General features: G+C 39.4%; 1 protein-coding gene and 1 pseudogene across 1 annotated transcript in view; one reads left to right on the forward strand and one right to left on the reverse strand.

The window, feature by feature from the left end:
• MAGI3 (membrane associated guanylate kinase, WW and PDZ domain containing 3) overlaps positions 1 to 21,824 on the reverse strand; it is a 188,847-nt gene that overhangs the window by 14,946 nt on the left and 152,077 nt on the right. The window contains exons 11-18 of the mRNA XM_011368991.2: positions 19,717 to 19,905; positions 17,459 to 18,064; positions 16,105 to 16,136; positions 13,886 to 14,042; positions 11,578 to 11,669; positions 9,482 to 9,674; positions 7,299 to 7,487; positions 2,293 to 2,478 (exon numbers count right to left, since the gene is read on the reverse strand). Of these exons, the coding sequence (XP_011367293.1) occupies positions 2,293 to 2,478; positions 7,299 to 7,487; positions 9,482 to 9,674; positions 11,578 to 11,669; positions 13,886 to 14,042; positions 16,105 to 16,136; positions 17,459 to 18,064; positions 19,717 to 19,905 (1,644 nt within the window). The remainder of the gene's footprint in view (positions 1 to 2,292; positions 2,479 to 7,298; positions 7,488 to 9,481; positions 9,675 to 11,577; positions 11,670 to 13,885; positions 14,043 to 16,104; positions 16,137 to 17,458; positions 18,065 to 19,716; positions 19,906 to 21,824) is intronic.
• LOC111745525 lies at positions 10,344 to 10,459 on the forward strand (annotated as a pseudogene).

Genomic DNA, 21,824 nt, shown 5'->3' on the forward strand with positions numbered 1-21,824 from the left:
TGAAGTGGTACTTCCTGTGGCACTGAAGCCTGCTTTGCTTTGTGGGTCACGGAACAAACTTAAGGCTAAAATGCAGGCTACGGAGATCATGGTAAAGAAACTGAGAGAAAGCAATCTCAGCAAAATTATGCTAATTCTTCATTCAAAAAAATTCTACTGAGTACCTACGATGTGTCTAACATTGTATTAGGCCCTTAGGATCCAGCACTGAACATGACAAAATTTCTAACTTCATGAATCTTATCTTATGACTTTACAGTCTGGTGGGGAAGATGACAACAAACAGTTACATAATCTCAGGTAGAGGTAAGGTGAAGCGGGTAAGGGATGCGAGGAGGCAGAGGGTTATTTTAGAAGCTGCGGTTAGGGAAGGAGCAGCGGTTAAGAGGCAGATTCTGCAGCCAAACTGCCTGATTCTAATACTGGTTGTGTCACCTGCTGGTTCCATGACCATGAGCATGTCATCTAACTGCTCTGTGACTCAGTTTCCTCATCTACAGAATGGGAAAATAACAGTGCCTACCTAAGATTAGTGTGAGCACTGAATGAGTTAACAGATTTAAAGTATTTAAAGACAGTATCGGCCACATAGTGTTTATTAAATATTACTATTTCCTTAGGCGGAGAGATTCCAGCACAGACCTGAATGAGGGAGCCAGCTTTGCAAAGATGCGGTCAAATAATGACAGCCATCATCAGATGAAAACCTTAGGGTATTTAGACAGATTATGTATGTTTTCACCTTTAGTCTTCACAATGGTCCTGAAATGGATATTACCATTCCCGTTCCATACATAAAAAACTGAAGGGTGGAAATGTGAAGTGGCTTGTTTCAGGTCACATGACTAGCTAATAGGTGTCAGGGAACTCTGTCAAAAGTCTTCTTTCCTCTTTGGGGATTATATTGCCTCTGCTAGGTATAGGCACAGAACTGAAATCTGACTTTTACTTTGTTCATTCATTCATTCATTCACCCATTTACTCATTCCTTCATTCGAAAATATTTATGGAGCACCTACTAGGTATCGTAGTCAACTGGTAGTATTTTCTTTGTCTTCAAAGAGCAGGTGCTCCGTTTAAACAGGGAGACAGTTATATAAGAACGATGCCGAATGGGTCGCAGAGAGGAGGCCCACGCGCACGGACAGCGAGGCCTCGCTTGGGGGAGGGCTTGGGAGGTACATTTAAAAGGCCGGGTGGGAACGAAATCGTAAAAAAAAAAACCACCCCTTCTGTGCAGATAGTGGGAAAACACGAGAGCGTCTACTGAGGAGGATTTTAGGAGGAGGAGTCAGCAGAGGCTGGGACAGAGTCTGGGCTCACTGTGCGACGGACTAGAGAAGGGAAAAGGGCAGAGGCGGGGATGTCACAGGCTCCTAGCACTAAAAAGGGCCTCCGAGAGCCACCAGGTGAGCTCAGGTCCACACCGGATCCCTACGGGAGCTGGGACAGAGAGGAGATTTAAGACCTTAGATCGAAAAGTATGAGAGGCAGCAGAAAGAGAGCAGAAGGGACAACTCAAAGACCTGGAAACTGACTGGATGAAAGGATCCCGGGGGAACGGGACATGAATACACACTGTAGTACGAGCGATTTCAACATGCAAGGCTGACCCTTCATAATTCTGCTGTTTTTGGCTTCTCCTCATTAGTTTTACAAAATCAGAGAAAACGAATGAGCATTATGTAATGGTTACTTTGTAACTCGTAAACAAAGACTGTGAACTGGTGCTATTCAAAACGGCTCCTAATTAGAAATTCTTAATGGTCAAAAGGCAGCTTTAAAGCAAGGCGAGACACTGCTTGTATTTTATGCCCTATTTACTGGCCATCCCTACACGTTCTGTCTCCCCATTTATAAGGCAGTGCCCAGAACAAAGCCCTGCCTCCAAGGAAAGGCACACTTTGGTACGGCTGGACATGAAAGACCATCAGTGACTTCCTTTGAACTCTTCAGAGGATATCCTCTCTCTCCAGCAGAGGCTTAAGATGTCATTTTACGAAAATAAAATCTGAAAAGTATTCTAATCTCTTTCACTTCTGGGGACTTGCTTCTCCCGGTACATAAATAAATGGGCACCACTCAGTAGCTGGGTTCTTTTTCTTGAGCCGCTGACTTTATAATAAACTTTTAAATTCGTTAAATGGCAAAGGCAAAACACAAGACTCCAGTGATAAAACCGCATGGTTCCATCACCGCAGCGACCCCGGCAGTGCCGGAAGACGCCGCCGCCTTCCGCGGGCTCTGTGCCCCCCGGGTGAGCGAGGGGAAGGCAGGTCTGCTGGTTCTTACCTTCCTCAGCAATGACTGTTAGTGTGACAGTGACACCGGCGTCTTTGATCAGCTGAACAATGCTATCGTGGGACAGTCCAACAATGGACTGTCCGTTCACCGCAGAGATCTGATCTCCGACCTTCAGTTTTCCGCAGCGGTCGGCCGGACTTCCTTCTATGACTCGGCCGATTTTATGAGGGATAACTATGAGAAACAAATCGCCAGGGTTTCAATTATTTGACGTATCTGTTAGTGTTGGATTTATCATCATCAGTGTTACTTAAAAATTCTACACAATAACATCAAAGAAGATTCTTTGAAAAATACAGCAAAAAAAGCGAATGCGCTCATCCTTTCCAAATGCAACCATTTGCATATTATCGTTCACTTTTGCGACATGCCTGCTCTTTACATCCGTTGCAACGATAGCATATAAACCTCTTTGCTATTTTCCACTTACCACAAACCTTTTAAACCTTTTTCTAATTTTTATAGTGTCATCTTAAGAATCCTGTTTAAAGGCTACTGACCCCACTGATAATTTTTCACTAATCTGATGTTTCTTGTTTGTTGTTGGCTTTTCGGGCTGCATTGTGTTTTTGGCTATTTTAGAAACTGCTCCAATGAGACCATCTTTGGTTCTGTTGAAGGTGCATTCAATTCCATGAGAGACCTTGTAAATAAATGCAGTTCAAACTCAAGTTTAGGACTCAAAAGTTTCCGGTCCAAAATCCAGCACTATGAAATAAATGACTGACCATTAAAAATGAATCATACTTAGTTCTACAGCAAAATTCATTCTTTTTATTTATGCCTTTAGATCTTTTTCAAATTAAAGACGCTGAATGGAAATAGAACATTAAATGGTTCATGTTAAGATTATTTGGCTCATGGATAAAATCCTACCCTGAATGCACAAAGCTGAGCCTAAGACCTTTGCAAAGACACTCTGTGCAGTTCTTCTAATGCTAAATGCTTCCCTAGACTATTAAGACGCTTTGCTATTGTTATAGCTTAAAATGATATTCAGGAATCTTGTCTAGATATCTTTCACCATTTAATAAGAGGCATTTGTATTAAGACACAAATGTTCTTTCCATGTTCTCTGAAAATTTCCTTACCTAGTTAGGTAAACTTATCGGGTATTTGGGCTCCTGCTGATTGCTGATTGTTATGAACAGGGATAATTAATATTTTAAATGGCACTCTAATTATGTTTAATTTCCATAGTAAAATGAGCTCCTTTCTAAGTATTTCTGAGTCTTATTTGGTGTATATTAGGGACACTTTAATAGATCTTCATTTGGGCTCGAAGTCATTGTTCTCTGTGATTTATGTTCCAACAGATACTGCCATTCCTTGGCTCTTCTAGAATTATACAGTAAGAGATTTTATCTTAAAGTAGAGGAAGTCAATGTTGGAAGCGAGTGCCTTTTAGCTCTGAATTACATCAAGCGCTTGATATGCCATTGTCCTAACAAACAAAGTAATCAGAAAAGAGCCCAAGCAGTAAGGGCTGTGTCCTGAGCCAGGCCCTATGAGCTGATTCACTGACACAGTATAACAGGTGGCACATCAGAAACATATGGTGACTCATATGGTGGCCCTGTGGTGACCTTCGAAAATCAATACGTTAGCTATTTTCCTTCACAGAAAAGATTTACTTGTACATAGTGTCTATTCTAGATCCCCTGAGAGGAAAATCATTCAGCTCCTTGGCATCCTGAAAGGGGTTCCTGAAAGGGGTTTGTTCGGACTTGGGGAAGCATCAAACAGAATTAATCTCTGAAGTCCTTTCTCGTCATGCAAGCAATGTGGTCAAAAGGAATCGGCAGATCTTAGTGCAGGACTGCCCGAAGGGTTAGTCGTCTGGGTGAGGGAAGGTAAAAGCAGCCCAACTGTTACTGTCTTGGCTTCTACAGCAGTACCACCAAAATGGTTAAACATAGCAAACAGACCAGTGGAAACATATTCTCTGAATGGATTGAGAAGTTTTCAAGATAACCCCTTAGAGTACGAGTAGCTAAGGAAAAGTCGGAAGTCCAGTCCTGCTTTTGCTGGTATATGAATTCCATAGGCATTTGCCATAAAGCCAATTTATCTGTCGTCATTCACGTTTGGCCTAAATCTGTCTCACAGACTGGCCTGTCCAGCTGCCGAGGTCACTTTCGTGCTCTTAAAAAACTTTTCAGAAAAAGAAATGACAGTAACTAGAAATGTCCCCTTCTAAAAGAAATCCTTTGCAACCAGAACTGAAAAGTATATGATAAGAAAGAGAAACACGACAACCTCTGAAGTACTGGCAAAGCAAAAACTAGCCGAGTCCTTTCATCTTAAAGACAGGTCTTTCCTACGTACTCCATTCATTTGGCACTTACTCCAACTGGGTCCGGGGAGGAGGCTGGACCTGGATCTCCAGCCTTTGAGAGAGTCAGCGGTAGAGAATCTCAGAATTGTATAATTGGTATTAGAGATGCTACTGGGAACTCTTCTTGTGACAGATGTCACCAGAGAATACAGTTAATCAGATGGAAAAAATAACCTTTACTGAGCACAATACCAATCTATACTAAGACCAGACCCATAAAGAACGACCTGTTCTGACAGGCAGTTCACCTGCCTTTTCTCCATTAAGCAGTCTGCAGAGATTCCTCAGTCTGAGAGTGAGGCGCCTCACCCCAGCTTACCCCGGGCCCCGTCTTCTATCTATAAGAGATGAATGGAGGTCCAAGAAGACTGCTTGCAGGGCTGCTCAGCATTCTGTGAGATTATTAACTAGCACTTCAGTGAAATTATCAATTCTGGTTTTGCACCACGACTGCAAATCTCAAGTACATTATATAAAATTCACTGACAACCTAAGCCTAATTTACCATTCAAGCTGATAATTAATGAGCTGCAAACACTCATTTCCTGCCACACACTAGCTGCTGCCTCGATTTTACATTTTAATTGGGCTTTCTTTCCCATCTCATTACTCAAATATTAATAAACTTTTTAAAGGTTCTTTTAAAAAAATCAAGAGACAGTGTGACAAACAATCTTACAAATAACAATAATGATGATGGCAGCAGAAGCTACAACAGGCAACGGCAGCTAACATTTGCGGAAGGTGCAGGCTAAGGGCTTCACGTGCATTATCTCCTTTAATCTACAAGCTCACATGAGACAGGAAGTGTTAGCATCTTCTTCATTTTACAGAGGAAACTGCAGCTCTTAAAGGGTAAGTAATTTGTCCCAGATCAGACGGCTATTAAAAGACCTAAGCGAGGTTTGAATTCGAGTTTGTTTGATTACAAAGCCCAATACTTAATGGCACCATCTTATACAGAGATCTACGTGGTACACAAAACCATCAAAATACGAAGAAAAAATTTAAACGAATAGGTATACAAATACTTTTTAAAAATAAATATGAACAAATAAGATATTTAATATATATTAAAATGTAATAAAAATTCTAAATATAAACAAATCGATATAAAAATGTTAAATGTATTTAAGGAATGGAACTTATTTTACTAAATTCCTCTACCTTGCTTAGTTTTATAGTGAACACTAGACTCTCCCCTAATTTTTATAGTGCCAGAGAAAGAATATCTTCAATATAAAAAGTGCTTAGCATCCATCACACTGAGTAATATTCTTTCACTCTTTTGGTTGATCTGAAAGCCCGGGATTATTGTACAGTATTCGAACGGGAATACGATTATCTAAAATGGTCATTTGTTTTTGGAAATACAGATTTCCAATGATACAACCTAAAATCCACCTAAAAGCTGCTTTCTTCCATTTTTCTGACACAGGCCACATAATCATCCTCACAGCATCAGTGACAGTTCCAGTTCCAAGTGTTACCATAGCAACTGCTTATGGAAAATGGAAAGCAGTATCAGTGAGCAGTGACCTGACACTATAGCAATAACTCATCCATGTCACAGAATCTTCTTCCTTTACACAATTGCATTAATTTTAGCAAGATTTTTGCAAATTGGTTTGGCTCACAACACTTTCCTGAAAGTGTTTTCTTTTTTTACTGAGATTTTAGTGACCACCTAGTCTAAAAGGATCTCATTTCTCAAGATATAATCAAATCCACTGGCAAAGGCAAGAGTCCATTTTCACATGTTCAAAGATTGTTATCATTTGACTCAGAAAAATAAAGTTACCAGACAAACGTGAGACACAAATATTCATCTGGATTTTACAATTATACCTAGAGATAAATCTTAGAAACATCAAAACAAACATTTAATCTGCTGAATCATAACAGCCTTGAACATACAAGAGGTAATTCCTCTTTTGTTAAAGAAATTAATAGATACATTCATCCTTCCTAGATGAGACTATTCCATTAAACCAGGTTCAGGATATTTAGATTAATTTGTCAAGGATGACAAAATTTTTACCTTTGGATGAAGCATAGATGATAAAGAATGCCTCTTTACCATTCAAAAAGGTCTCTTTAGAGCTAGGATATGGCGATTATTATTAAATAACGCAAAAGGACAATTTAAGACATATTTAGGTCAAGAATTCTCTAGTAATCTGTTTTGCTTCTCGACTGCTTCTAGCATTTAATTCATTTCTGCATACACAATTTCTCGTAACTTAACAGATCTATGCCCCCATATTTTTTTTTAAAAAATAGCATTGTTCTTTCACTAAATCTATTAAGTCACATCCCTGACATACTGCCACAATATAACCTTGATGCAAATTGAGCTACTAAGACTTCTTTTCTGGAATCTAAGATGATGGATAAACCTGGAGTCTGGAAGGTTTGGTTCAGATTACCTAATTTATAAAAAAAAGAAAATATTCATCATTCTGAAAAAGTTAAGTCTCTAGGGTAATTTGTACATAATTCTTAATTAGTTCCATAAACACCAGTGGGAGACTCAAAAAACAGGAATTGTGGGAGACTCAGAAAATAGGAATTATGGGAGATTCAAAAAACAGGATGTGGGAGTCTCAGAAAACAGGAACTGTGGGGAGGGACTGCAGGACACAGCAGCCCTTACCTCCTGGAGGCGGTTTGTTTTTGGAGGTGAGGATGACGAAGCCAAATCCCTCACTTTCTTTTCGCTGCAACACGACATCGTAGGCCTCCTGGGGCGCAGGCCTGGCTGGGACTTCCGCTCGGCTCAGGCGGGGAGAACCATTCTGTGCTGAGAGGAAGGCTTGAGGGCTGTCATCTTCCGGTTGTTTCTCTACAATAAATATGATTGATTTTGATATTTCTGGATCAAAATTTTTGATAACTCGTTTTTGTGCTGGGCCTTTCTCTAGAAAATTTCATTTCTAATAACCTAAAACACAGAGCAGCAGCCCCCACCTCACTCGGGCGTGAGCTGCGGACGTACTCTGAGTGCAGATGTAGGTAGCGGCAGTCCCCTTGACCTCTTAAAGGCTCTTAACATCAAAAATTAGAAAAAATACACAATGTGACCTCATTTAAAGACAGCATTTCGAAGCTTTTGCAAAATTTGGTAGTGAAAAAATTCTTGAAATTGTTTTAATTCCAGCAACGTTTTTAATCTTGACCAGTAATTTTGACGAAAGTTGATAATGAAAAACAACACTGTAAACTTCCTTTTAAAAATCAACTTTAAATATAATTTAGTGCAGGGGCTGAAATGTATGCCATCGGGGAGGTCGCTGCGGCAGGGAACACTGCCCATTCCCATCTGAGAACAGTTGCCACCTCCACAGGCTTTGCCTAATGCATCACGTTTTACAGCTGCAGTTTCCTGCCTGGTGACGTCAGATGAGTTACCCAGGGGCGGTTTGCAGGCACACAGCACGCTGTCCGCATGAACGGCAAACTCCCAGGCACAGATTAGGTCATATGGACTCGCCAACGAATGGGCAGTTAATCTATATCTTTTTCTCCTAGTCAAGAATGACACAAGTTAGTGCTGATTGATTTTTTTTAAAAGGCATATTCTGTGCCATCATTTGATATAAACCATTAACAACAACCGCAACACACTGCCATCAATGAATAGACACGTATAAGGTCTCTTCTGGCTTAAAATCTACATGATTATGAGAATATGTTTTCGAATCTCAATAAAGTGCCATCATTCCATCCAAACATTAATGAAAAACAAAGCGTTTTTTTTGTATAATGCATGGTTAGAATGAATTGGTTTAATGTCTCCAACAATATCAAAGTACCATGAAATTTCCTCATGATGCTGTCCAATAGAGAGCCAACCTCTAGCTGTATAACAGCCTGTTTTTCACTGTATGTAGTTCTGTTCTGACTCCAGCACAAGTAGAGGCAACACTGCGTTCACACCTCTAACGCCTCTCTGTACGTCTGGCATTTATGAAGAGAGGCAGGTCTTTACTTTGGATGTTGCAATCAGAAACACGGGTTCCTCATTTTTAAGACTAATTCAGATGTTCGACAAGTCAACACACATTTATTGACGTCCACTCTGTATCCAGCAGGCATTCTTCTAAGTGCTGGGAATCCGGCATATAACAAAATGGATAAATGTGCCTACTTACGTGAGGCTTAGTCTTGTGCTGCAGGGTCGTCTTTTTAAAATTTTAAAGTGGCAAGAATTTATTTCTAAAAATCCCTATTTAATATTCACAAAGCTATTATGAGGAATATGTAAGAGTCGTCTCCTAGTGTAATGGTTTAGCTCCTGGGCTCTGTAATTAAACACTCGTTTTAAATCCCGGCCCTACACTTACTAGCTATGTGTCTCTCAACCTTCCGTAAGTAACTGTGAAAACTAGATAATGAGAGTACTTACACCACAGTGTTATCAAGATTAAATAAAAGAATCCATGAGTCTGGGACATAGTAATAAGCACTCGATAAATTCTGTCCTGTTTGAATAGTTAAGATTCCATCAGGGTCCAAAATCTTTTGATATTCAGTGAATGGGAAATCTCAGTATGACTGACTTTGTAATTGTTTTTAAGAAACAGATTTAACCTGATAAATTCATCAATATATTAATATTAACATAGAGGCCCCAAGTTTATTTCTCTTTTTGTCAGTATTATTATTTCTGAATGCTTTTGACCTTCATGGCCTTCCACAGGAAGGCCCCGGATGACACCAAATAGGTAATCTCATGCACCATTGAATATAATATGTAAAATAACCTGCAAAACCACATAGAAAGTGGACTCAAGTCACTTGTTCCTTTAACTTATCAGAGCGGAGAGGTTCGCATACCACCATGGAAGATCTTCCTTCTGACGGTTAATAACACGTGGCCGTTTCGAGCAGCAGTTGTCATTAGGTCTAAGACTTGTTTGTGTGATTTGCCTTTGACAGGAATTCCGTCGATGCACATGAGTTCATCAGCCGCACGGAGCCGACCGTCCTTTTCCGCTGCGCCCAGGGGAATGATGGCCCCGATGTATATCTGATAAGATAACAAGGTGTAAGTTGGTCTGTGCGGCCAACTGAGACCCACAGAGAGCCTTCACTCAGGTAATGACTTCCTGCCTCAGCGCTGTGCAAGCGGACAGATTTTTGTAGTTCAACCGTGAAAACAGACTTCGGAAAGGTGATATCTTAGAAAGCGACCATCCTCCCAAATGGTCCCACAAATAGACACATTACGTTGTCCCTCTGGATCCCCTGGGTTGAGTCCAAAGAAGATAGAAAATACAAAGTCGCTCGATAACTTAAAAAGTACCACCATCACTTCCTTCTCAGCAAAACGGAAACATTAAGCTCAGGAAATGCGATTCTGTGGTGTAGCTACAAAAGTAAGAAAAGTCTATTGCCACCAGGAAAGTTTTCTACACACTGCTCATGGCAACTGGGATGATTCTTACGATACTCCCATCACGTGTAGCTATCAGTACAAATTCTGTATGTAAAACAGAGAAACATTTCTTATTTCTAAATCTCAAAGCAGTAAATATTTTAAGAGTGGTCCAAGGTTCTCTTGTATCTAGGGAAACAGATCTAGTTCATTCTGCTTATCGGCTATAAGAATCCTATAATGAGGGACGTAGTTCCATAGTGTAGTCTGCTTTATAGCAGAAGATCCTGGGTTCGCGCCCTAGCGGAGCCGGGGTCCATGGTCTACGGCCATGCCACCCTGAACAAGCCCAACGTCTGATCTCGGAAGCTAAGCAGGGTCGGGCCTGGTTAGTACTGGGATGGGAGACCACCTAGGAAGACCATGTGCTGTAGGCGTAAAAAAAAAAAAAAAGAATTCTATAATAAGGTAGGTAATCCTGAACATTTGGGCTAGTTTCAGAGCTGCTAAAGCCTGACATTTAAGAGAAGAGAAAGGTTTCTCCCAGGTTGAGATAAATTCTTAAAATGTCTAAGTGAACACTATGAGTATCAATAAAATAGAAAGCAATGAACAAAATTACATCTACCATCAGAAACAATCAAGGTACCTTATATTTGCACTACATGAGGCAATCTGCCTTAAGCTTTTTTGGTCTCTAATGATTACTTTGATTGTAACCAATATGACTAATTAGAATATACTTCTACTATATAAAAAAATTTTCTATTCAGAAATAGAATGAAGTCTGTCATTTTAAAAGACTGTTGCTTACCTAACTTCTACGCATGATAAAATGTAGTCTTTCTTGATATTATTCTCAAATTCTACAAAGCACATTACGTCCTTGTTATTCAAACCAAGGGCAAAACTTAAAAATAATAACCACTACATTTGTAGTCTAACTTTACATGAGAATCATGTATAAATAAAATTCTAGATTTTAAATGCTTTGCAAAGTTACCCTCATGCTTTCTGAACAGAAACATTAATTATTTTATATTCTTCTAGTTGCACAGGTAACAAGTGAAGTGGCATGCAAACTACTGAGCATGAAAATGTCTATCCATTAATAAGATTAGGTGGCATAACATGCACGGTTCATGCCAACTGTTTATGGAACATTCAGAAGATAAAGTGATAGAGATAAACAGGACTTTGAATTATACGTCTCCAAGAAAAGGAAAATGTCTTCAAATCTGTTTAATAAAGGCAAAAAAGAAATAAAAATGTCAAATAAACTTTAGGCACATAGAGAAATTAATTAATGACTGTCCAAATTGTAGCTGACACATTCAGTTTTTATCTACAGTTTTAGCCTCAGCTGTCCCGAGTTAACTAAGGGAGTATGACACTAAGAAAAATGCAATTCTTCCTCATATTAATGAAACTGTTAACCAAAATCTTTAAAAAAAAAATCAAAAACAGAAAACTAAATCAAACCATCACATTCTACCAAATTGCCACTTAAAAGTTTTGAACAAGAACAGCCAAATTCTCAAGTATTTAAACTTACAGATTGGTCGGGTCCATCTCCTCCTAGCACCCTGAAGCCAAACCCTGATTCCTGTTTCCGAAGAAAAACATCCAGATCTTTGGTGTTTGGTGCTAAGAAAAACCAGAAAATACAAAAAATAATAAACACTTAGATTTATTTTAAAAGGATTAAAATAAAGCAAAGTTCATTATTTAATAGAATAATACTATAGAGTTCAATAAACTATACCCTTACAACTTTTTGATAGGTGAAAAATTACACAAGAGTATATATAAAACCACAAAAAGTTCAATCGTGAATCTTTGTTTTGAGCTCCAAACAAAACTTTGCATCAAGATTGCCGAGGAATATTCACCCTCACTTCCACGTACTCGGTATTGCACTGCCATTAGCTCCTAATGCCTTCAAATCAATATTAAACTCCGAATTATCCAATTTACATTTGATATCTGATAGGTACAAATTATCTAAATTAACACTTGGGCAAATCCTGAAAAGAGCGCCTAGAATAAAGAATAAAGTATCTTAATTCTATTCCTAACTTAATACCTTTGTTTCAGAAAAGCATTCCATGTAAGTGATTACTTAGCCTACTTTTGCAAAATGATATTATTTTAATTTATTTATTTAGCAATGATATTTTAAAAGAAAATAAACAACAGCTAATACTCATTATTAGCCCCATTTTCTAGCTGAGGAACTAGTGCCCAGTGTCTTGCCCAGTATCACACAGTAGATAAGTGGCAGACTGAGATTTAAACTCAGCTTGATTTCCAGGGTCCAGGCTCTTAGCCCACACGATCTTGACCCCAGAGGGCAGGTCGTATTTACCAGAATATTAAGTCAGGAAAATCTACTTCGAGACTAAAATTTTACCTCTGGGAAAATATCATTGTTATTTATAAGAAGTATTCACTAGGAAGGGAAAAGAGAAACACGTCAGGGAACTTTATAAATAAAGTGAAATGTTATATAGGATAAATCCTGGCAATTTTCCTTAGAAGCAATCGATCTCTTTTGAGATATATTTTCTATTCGAATCACAGAACTTCAGAGATAAAAATGACTCACGAGTCCAGCTCATTTACTTTATGGATGAAGACCGAAGGGATTGCTTAGTTACACCAATACTAAGACTGTATCAGGCCAAGACTGGGAAGACCGAAGAAAGGTGTTCTCCATAGCTATGCAATTTAAATGGTTGCTGTGCCACGCTTATGCCTGGTTTTCACCTTTTTAAATACAGCCTGGGACTATCAAGCTCTACAATTGGTTAAATATGGATGAAGTCAATTATATATAATATTTCCATCTCCACAGATGGACATCTTTCCCAAGGTAGATTTAGACCTATTTCTTAAAAACAGCTACATTTAAAAAATTTTTAAAAATTAGACCTACTTGAATCTGTAATTTTACTATGGAAAAGGTTATCATCAGTAAGTTAGCATGAACATGAGCCTTCCACGCTCGCCCTTCTCATCTCTCAGCTGGGCTCCATAAGGAGTCAACTCTTTGGTGTCCTCAGACCGCACACCCCTCTAATTCATCCTCCTTCACAGTGCTGCCAGGAAAATCTTTCCAAAACACAAGTCCCATCATAGCATCCCGATAAGGGTTAATACTAGTCCATGGCTCCCTATCGTGTCTCTGACCGACTCCGGCTCCTCTGGGCAGCACCCCCGGCCCTCCCCAATCTGCTCCTGCTCCCCCATCTGGCTTTTCTGCCAACCACGCCCAGCAAACTGAGCGCTGTGCAGAACCCAGGCCATGCAAGGTCAATGTGCAAACGTTATTCTTTCTTTATTTCCCTCTTATCTGCCCCATAAACACTTGTCTTTGTAGACTTGGTTAAGGCTTACCTTCCTATCTGAAGCAGTATCTGACACTTTCTATTACCCGCAGTGGTAAAATGGACCACTCTCTGCTTGGGACTCAGTTCAGCCAGTCCATCCTTCTGTTACTGCACCTGTTAGGCTGATTTGTACTTATTTACTTAGGAATATTTACCCTCACAAACACTGATTACATATTTGTCCTTTCCATTTAGGTATAATCATCCTTCTGGGTGCAGGGCCCATGTAATGCATTTATCTCTGTAGTCCCATTACTTACGATGATGTCGGGGAGACGGCAGGCACTTAATACATGGTTTTGAAAACAATGAATGAATGTTGAACGTAAACGAAAGAAGCCCAGAGTCAAATTAAAATAGGAATAAAGGAATAACTTTAACATGGTTTCGAGATGGGAAGGTCTCAGTTTTTTTAAAAAAATTCACATTAATTTTTCGCACACTCTCCTAAAATAGTCCACAACTACTTACGCTTATCTTCATATAAAGTCTTAGATTTCAGGTAGACTTCAGAAGGATCCAATTTCGGGGATCCTGACCTGATAACGCTGGGCGGAAAAGGCATAGGCTGGGGAATGGGCTCATTTATGGCCTCCAAACTTCCTGAATTTTCCTTTTTATCTGTTTTCTGAAATGGAAAAGGGCCTTACTTAGTATTTTCAAAAACCAGATGGTTGATTAGTTCATAAAACTGTTGCCTGAACTGGGCATGTCGACTGATCACAGTTGCAGAGGTGGCAGGGTCACAGCCCCAGAAGCTACAGTCTTACGGGGATTCACTTAAATAGCCACATGTACTTGGTTAAAACATGTTTAACTTAAATTTTAAAAAGCTTATAATGCTGTCAACTGAAAGGCCTTAATTAGTCCTATGTTTAGGCGGTCTTGCCCTGTTCTCCACCAAGACACAAACTGACTTTAAGATAAATAGGAATATAACACGAGGCAGTAAAGAGGGAGAGAAGACCTTCATAAAGTTCTCAGTAAACCCCACCGCCCCACTCACCGAATTTAATTCCCGGTGAAGATGTTAAAGATAACATTCTGTCTAAGCAAATGAAAGAGCAAGTGTTAACTCTAATTTAGATTATAAAGATGACACTGTGAAAACCTGAATAGCCAATTCAAATATCTTGAGGAGAAACGCACTACTGCTGGGCAATCAGATAAGGGAAAATGGAGTGGCATATTTTCATATTTTCCCATTCAGACAGAACTCTGCCAGAACAGGCAAGCAAAATGCCTTCTTTAATATATCGACTTTTCCGTGAGAAGAGCTGGGAGTTGCCTGATGATGCCATGGACGCTCTCTGCTCACTTGGATCAGATGGTCCACTGAGGTGATCGGTTTTGAGAACAGCTTGTTGTCCTGAATTATTGTGAGTTAGGGGAGGGGGATTACAGATGTTTGTGATAAAATAATTAATGCTGACGAGAATGCAGGAGCAGCAGCCTGTCAGGGAGCAGGCAGGGGCCAAGCACTGCCAAGTGTTGTGCCAGAGGGGACCCTTTGCTGACTCGGACCCAGTCTGATGGCAGGGGAGAGAAAAGTGGTCTCCTCCCCATGGACCCACATGTCCCGTCAGAGCAGTGAGAGGTCATCAGAGACATCCATCAAATTATAAACCGTGAGGGTCACCGTGGCCGCACTGGCATCCATTATGAAACAGATATGGGGGCAGGAGTCAAAAGCGATGACTAGAGGAACCAGAGAAATGTAGAAAAATATACTGCAATTTTAACCGAATAGGAAAAAAAAAATTCTGTTCACTGTACCTAGGTGGCACAGTCCATAAAACTGAGCGTTTCTTTCCTTTTGATCCATAAAACAGGAGATTTGCAGAGGGTCCTATTTGGTGGGCTAGAATTGATTTGTTTTACATCTGATGGTCTTCCCTTTAACAGCTAATGGTTTATGGCTATGGACAACCATCCATCAATTGTAGATGACAGATTCCAACTCAAGCAAACTACAACTAAATCAGGAGTTTATACACAACTGCCCGCACAGCCACGCCCTCACAACCGTGGGAGCTTAAGCAGCTACACACGCGTACCTAACAGTTTCTTTCACAGTGGTATGTGGTGCAGCCTGTTTTTAGTTAGGTCTTACTCACTACACAGGCCCTTAAGTAGGCTTCTTGGTTATTCAGAAGAATAAAAAAAAAAAAAAATAGAACCGTTTTAAGTCAGACAACCTGTCACTTTGATAACAAGCAAATTGAACACAGCAGGCCACAATTCTCTAGAAAGTCTCCTAAAAGTGAGAAGGTTATCTACATGTGGGTATTTATAGTCCCCATGAAATTATCTGAGGCTGCCACATCTTCCCTTTGGGCATCAGGGAAAAGGTGTAACAGTTACCATCTGCCCCATCATTTGCTCCTCTCAAACACAAAGAAGCTAAATGGCCCCTAGGCAGGCACCTCAGTGTGTCCACATTTACTGTTTAGAGGACAGGACTGTGGGTAGCAGGGGTCTCTAACAGAGGACATCTCCTTTCTAGGGGGCTTTTTCTAACTCAGGGGCTTCCCTCGAATTTCTGACACAAGTCCAGGGCAGTACGGCCCCTGAATTCTTCCAGTGATCATCACCTTACCACTGCCACCATGAGCTGTCCTTACAGAGGGGAATGTGACATTTCTCTTGGTGTGTTGGGAAGAAGCATTTGAGGTTCACTGTATACTCACCATTTTGGCAGTTTTAGTTGGTGAAGGAGGACCTTAAAAAAAATGAGCCAGATTTTAAAAAGAGGAAGCATTTCCAGATTACAAATACTGCTAATGTTTATGATAAACTAGCTTTGAATTTTAGTAGGCTAGTAAATTCTATCTCTGACACTTCCTATGCACCAGGCATTACATATATATAAACATATATATATGTAATGCGTACATGTAATATATATATGTATATATATCATCTCTTTTCATTTTTATGACAAACTTAAGATATAAACATAAACATTTATATTTATAAATATAAAAGATATAAATACCATTTTATAGATAAGGTAACCAAAGACTCAAACAGATTACAATTATTTCCTATACCGTAGAACCAACAGGGAACAAGGCAGGAAACTGACATCCAACCTGTCTGACACCAAACCCTGGCCTCTGTCATGTTTTTTGGGACCCTGGATAACTCCAGCACTCACAAAGAGATTTTCACCTTGCTCTGAGCACATTCTAACATATCACCCAGAGAAGAAACAAAAATAGTTCAAAGAAATGAGACTACCAAAAAAAAAAAAAAAGTCCCAATGAAGTTAAACTGCTCATTTGCCTCAAAAATGAACACTAAAAGCCGAAGAGATAAAAGAGTGAAGGGCCAAATTTCAGTCTTTAAAATACTAGTTATCCCTAAGTATGAATTTAAGAAAGCCAATTAAAATGCAAACTTTGTGATCAGTTCTTAGAACTAGATTCATAACGTCTGAGAGCAGTCCATATTAGTTGATGACCTTGGAAAATAAAAATTATATTTCACATGAGCACTGAGGGGTTTAATTAACATTTATGGACAGACATTAAAGCTTAAGATAAAAGCTTTATGGGCACAAGCTTTCATGATTGCTTTCACAGATTAACACACCATTTCACATTTCACTTCTTTGCAGAGATGCTAGCTCTTTTAAACATCTTATAGAGGTCCGGATGAAGTACCAGTGATGGAAAGAGTCAATTTCTACTGTTGTCATCAACAGAGAAAATGAAATTAAGAGGATATATTTCATTTGAAGTAGCACAATGCTACTTCTCAGTGTGACTCTCTTATCGTTAAAGCCATAAATCAGATTCTTTTTAGAACACAGAGGGATAGCAATCTATAACGTATATGAATGAAATCATTAATAACTAAAAAAAAAAAAACTGCTGTAAAAGATACTGCATAGGGAAGCAGTCAGACAGAACCGTAAGGAAAATACACGGTAATTGCCAGTTAGGTCTCCTGGGAAGACATTCTGACTTGTGAAAAGAAGGACAATTAACAGATGTAAATGCATAAACAGTGAAGATTCTTCCTCGTGCTTTTACTCACCTCCTCGCAAGATGAGCAACGGTACATCTGCACCTACTGGAAACTGCTTTAGCACCTCTACCACTTGGAGATGTGTTAAATTCTGCACATTTTGATGGTAAATTTCCTTAATTATATCCCCTTTCTGTAGGCCTGGACACCACTGACTATCCAATATCATCTTCACCTTCTGTCCGGTTGGGCTGTCGGCGATTGCAAACCCAAAGCCTTTAGGTCCCTTAATCAGAGGGACAGTCACTAGTTCGGGCTGGGAGTTGCCTGATGATGCCATGGATGCTCTCTGCTCGCTTGGATCTGATGGTCCACTGAGGCGATCGCTCACCAACATGTGTCCTGGTTTTCCATTCTGGTCGAGAATCGCTGCTCCCGACTTAAAATCCTGAGTATTCATGCCCGCCTCGCCCTTGCTCAGCGGCTGTCCGTTGATTACAGGAGTAACAGCAAGAATATCCACAGCAGGATCCTCGCTGTCATCAGGGAGTGGGTAACCGCGACATAAAGTGAGGTTTACGTACTGGTTGACTGGTACCAACTGAAACATCTGCACGACATCTGCATGGGTGTGACCAAGGACGCAGCTGCTGTTGATGTCCACAATGACGTCGCCTGGTAAAAGATAATCATGTGAAAAATATTCAAACCACCAAATAAGTTCATTTTTTTTTTTGCTGGGGGAGACAAAGATAACTTAAATTCAGCTCCTAAATTTGAATTCTGGACACCTTTTACTATTCATTAACTGCTGAAAAGATAGTTTGAACAGACATGTTATTCTTCCTTCTGTGACTCTTCTCTAAAAAGAATATATAAATATATAATGTCTTAACTATCTTTGTAGAAAAGATTTATGACTTCGAGCTCAAGCGAATCATACAAAAAGTAACTGCAAATTCATATCATTGTTGGTACATCCTCTGAGTCATACCTACGTGGCTGTACAAAGCTAGGCACACCGCAGCGAGTGAGAAGAGCGAGTAACTTCACCGGCTGCTTGTACGAACAGGTAATCTTTACACGCCACCTTGTTTCTTGATTTTTAAGAAGCCACTGATTCAATGTAGTTAAAAATTCATAATGTAGGGCTAACAGGAATAATGCTGTTATGAACAGATTTTCTTTTAGCTCCTTTCTGTAGAGAGTTTCAATTTGCTGTAATTCAGATTTCAAAAGGAGAAAAAGCAACGAAAAAATCTGACACAGGTAGAGAACATTATTGAGACACGACAAAGCTAAATTAATCTTGGAAAAGTTGGTTTTGCTTCCTCGATTTTACCTTTATTATGACCACTTTGGCTGCAGAATCACTACTACACAGTCATCAGTTGTGTATTTTTTCAATGCAGCCCTAACTTTTAAAATGTGTCGTCTGCTGTCTCATCCATTTGTTGCTTTCATTTGAATATAATCATTTAAAAGGTTATTGCCAAATAAAAGTGCTTTAATTTGTTCTGATTGTACGTAGGCTTTAAAAAAATCGACATGCGTGGTATTTAAAAACGAATGTTAGTCTGAGGAAATTTGTTCCATAATCTAAGAAGATACAGAAATGAGACAAATTAGACTAATTAGAAACAAAGTTTTGACTCCCTCTTCCTTGGTTAAAGTTCCCCAAATTTTCATGGAAGCATTGCATTGCTATGTAAATTAGATAACAGTTTTAGGCAAATCTGTATCTATATTATAAAAAAGAAATTTATACAGCTACAGCTGTAGGAATGATAATATTTGTGTCTAAAATTCTTAACATAGCTGCTTAGTTTTACTAATAACCAGTGAGACTAAGGAAACAAACAAACTAGACGGGAAAGAATTGTGGGATATAACTGCGTTTGGTCAATCACTATAAACATCGCAATGGATCATTTTTCAAATGGATTAAAGGTAAATGTTAGATGGCTCCAAAAGTACCCTACATAATCAAAGAAAACCAACCAATCAAATAGTGTTCGGAGATGGTTCATAAGGCTTTACCTTAGTACAGCCAAAGAGCTTTCTCGAAATTATACAAACTATTCAAAAATTAATACATTTTACCTTTTCTCTGTTTCCACTTATTTGTAAAGATGGCCCTTCCTCAAGACTAGTATGCGCTTAATTTAAAGGATGAACTATTTAAATACAGGACTCTCCTTCAGTTGTATAATTTAGTTCTCCCTCTCTCTCTCTATACAACATACACACATATATTTATTATATGTAAATATAGATATCCTTTCGCTATAGTTTTTGTTTCCAGGGAATTCTGAACACCTGGTTACCTGGAGCGATTTTCCCGTCCTGTGCTGCGGGGCCGTCCTTCAGGACGTGCTTCACTTGCAGGAACTCATCGGGCCTGTCTCCACCAATGATGGTGAAACCGAATCCCATCGCGCTTTTTTTCAGTGATGCTCGAACAAGGACACCTTTCAGCTGGGATGGATCTCGAGTAAAGTGAGATTTTTCCATATCTGTGCCAGAATGAGAAATGGGTTTGAGAACAAAAGTAATTTCAGTGAATACAGCCCTCGAAGCCAATATTCAAGATAGTCTATATACCTTACATTAACAAACCATAAAGAAGAAAAATTAGAATCCAATGTTATGGAACAGTCAGAATTTAAATTCGCAAATTAAATCACTGAAAAAACCTTAAGTAACGAGTCATTTCTCTTTTATAGGACTCTCCTATGATATTTGAAAGGTAAAAGCACCTACTTTATCTCCTCCTCATTGCCTTGTTGGTACCTACTTTCTCTCACCCCAAAGAGTCCCTTATAAGAAGTCAAAATGGGAAGGACAATGTTTGTTACTCAATTCTTGAAAGTCTCAGACACTCACTCAGCTGTTCATTTCATCAGAATAAGCGTCTACTGAGCTCTAGGTAGAAAATGCTCTACTAGCGAGATGAAGACAACTGTCCCAAACTTACGAAAGAGAATATATGAAGAACTTAGAATTCACAACTCAGGTTCTCTGCAGCCTTTAATTTATGTCTGAGGAAAGGAGAACCACTAAACTCAGTAAACAGTTGCCCATTACTTCCTTTTCACTCATGTTTAGTGGCTCCTTTAGGAAGAAAAAGACACGGCTCCATTGAAAAGTCTGTTTTTAGAGGCTAGATGATCCTAGAACTAAGAGTGACCCATATATACAAATAACGACTCCCTTCTCTTCCCCAGAGTCTTTTACTTTGAGAGGACTGAATGGTACAGATTTATGATTTACGAAACACAGTTTAAATTAACTTTTTAAAAGATGGTTTAAAATTTTCTGCCAAATATTTGGTAACAGTTCTACTGAGATATAATTCACAGATGACAGAATTCAGCCATTTAAAGCGTATATAAATCAAGGTGATGCAACCATCACCACAATCCAATTTTAGAAAACTTTCTCCTTTCTCAAAAGAGAAAGCCCCAGGGCCATTAGCAGTCAGTCCCCCTTTCTTCCCAACCTGCACTCACATCCGCGTCTTTGGCACCCTATAATCTACCTCTGTCTATAAATTTGCCCAAATCGGGACATTTCATATAAATGGAATCACATAATAATGTGGTCTTTTGAATGGCTTCTTTCACTTAGCATAATGTTTCCGAGGTTCATCTGTGTTGTAGCATGTGTTAGTACTTTATTTCTTTCTATTCCCAAATAATATTCCACTGCATAGATATATCACATTTTATGTATGCGTTTATTAGCATACACTTAGCATATGTTAGCATGCGTTTGGATGCTGGTCATTTCCACTTTCTGGCTATAATGAATAATGTTGCTATGAACGTTCACGTCCAAGGTTTTGTGCAGACGTATATTTTCATTCCTCTTAGGTATATACTAGGAGTGGGACTGCAGGTTACCATAAACATATCATAACTATGTCTAACATTATGAGGAACTGCCAAACTTTTGCAAAGTGGCTGCACCATTTTCCTTGTCCACTGACAGCATATGAGGGCTCCAATTTCTTCTCATCCTTGCCAGCACTTGTGACTGTCTGCCATTTCGGTTATAGCCATTTTGTTCAGTTGGATGATATCTCACTGTGGTTCTGATGCCATTTCTCTAATGACTTAAATGAACAGAGTGGCTCGTTTCATACTTAGCTCGCATTCAGCACTAGCATCAAGCCCAGTTATTTACGTGTATCTGCTGCCGCTGCTCTTAGCACTAAGTGTTCCAGCAGGTAAGCGTTCAAGCTTGTTGCCAGTTAGAAGGGAGCAATTCTTGGGGTGCTCCAGCTGGTTGTACACACCGTACAGTATGCAAGTAGCTCCCTCAAGAGGCAGGGCTGCCCTGGAAACACCGACCACAGGAAATATCATTTTGTTTGGCCAGTCCCCCTGCTTGTGGTGACGCCGCCGTGAACTCCTGAGCTCCTGTTGAGTCT

Source organism: Pteropus vampyrus, unplaced genomic scaffold, assembly GCF_000151845.1.
Source record: "Pteropus vampyrus isolate Shadow unplaced genomic scaffold, Pvam_2.0 Scaffold6, whole genome shotgun sequence".
NCBI classification, from domain to species: domain Eukaryota; kingdom Metazoa; phylum Chordata; class Mammalia; order Chiroptera; family Pteropodidae; genus Pteropus; species Pteropus vampyrus.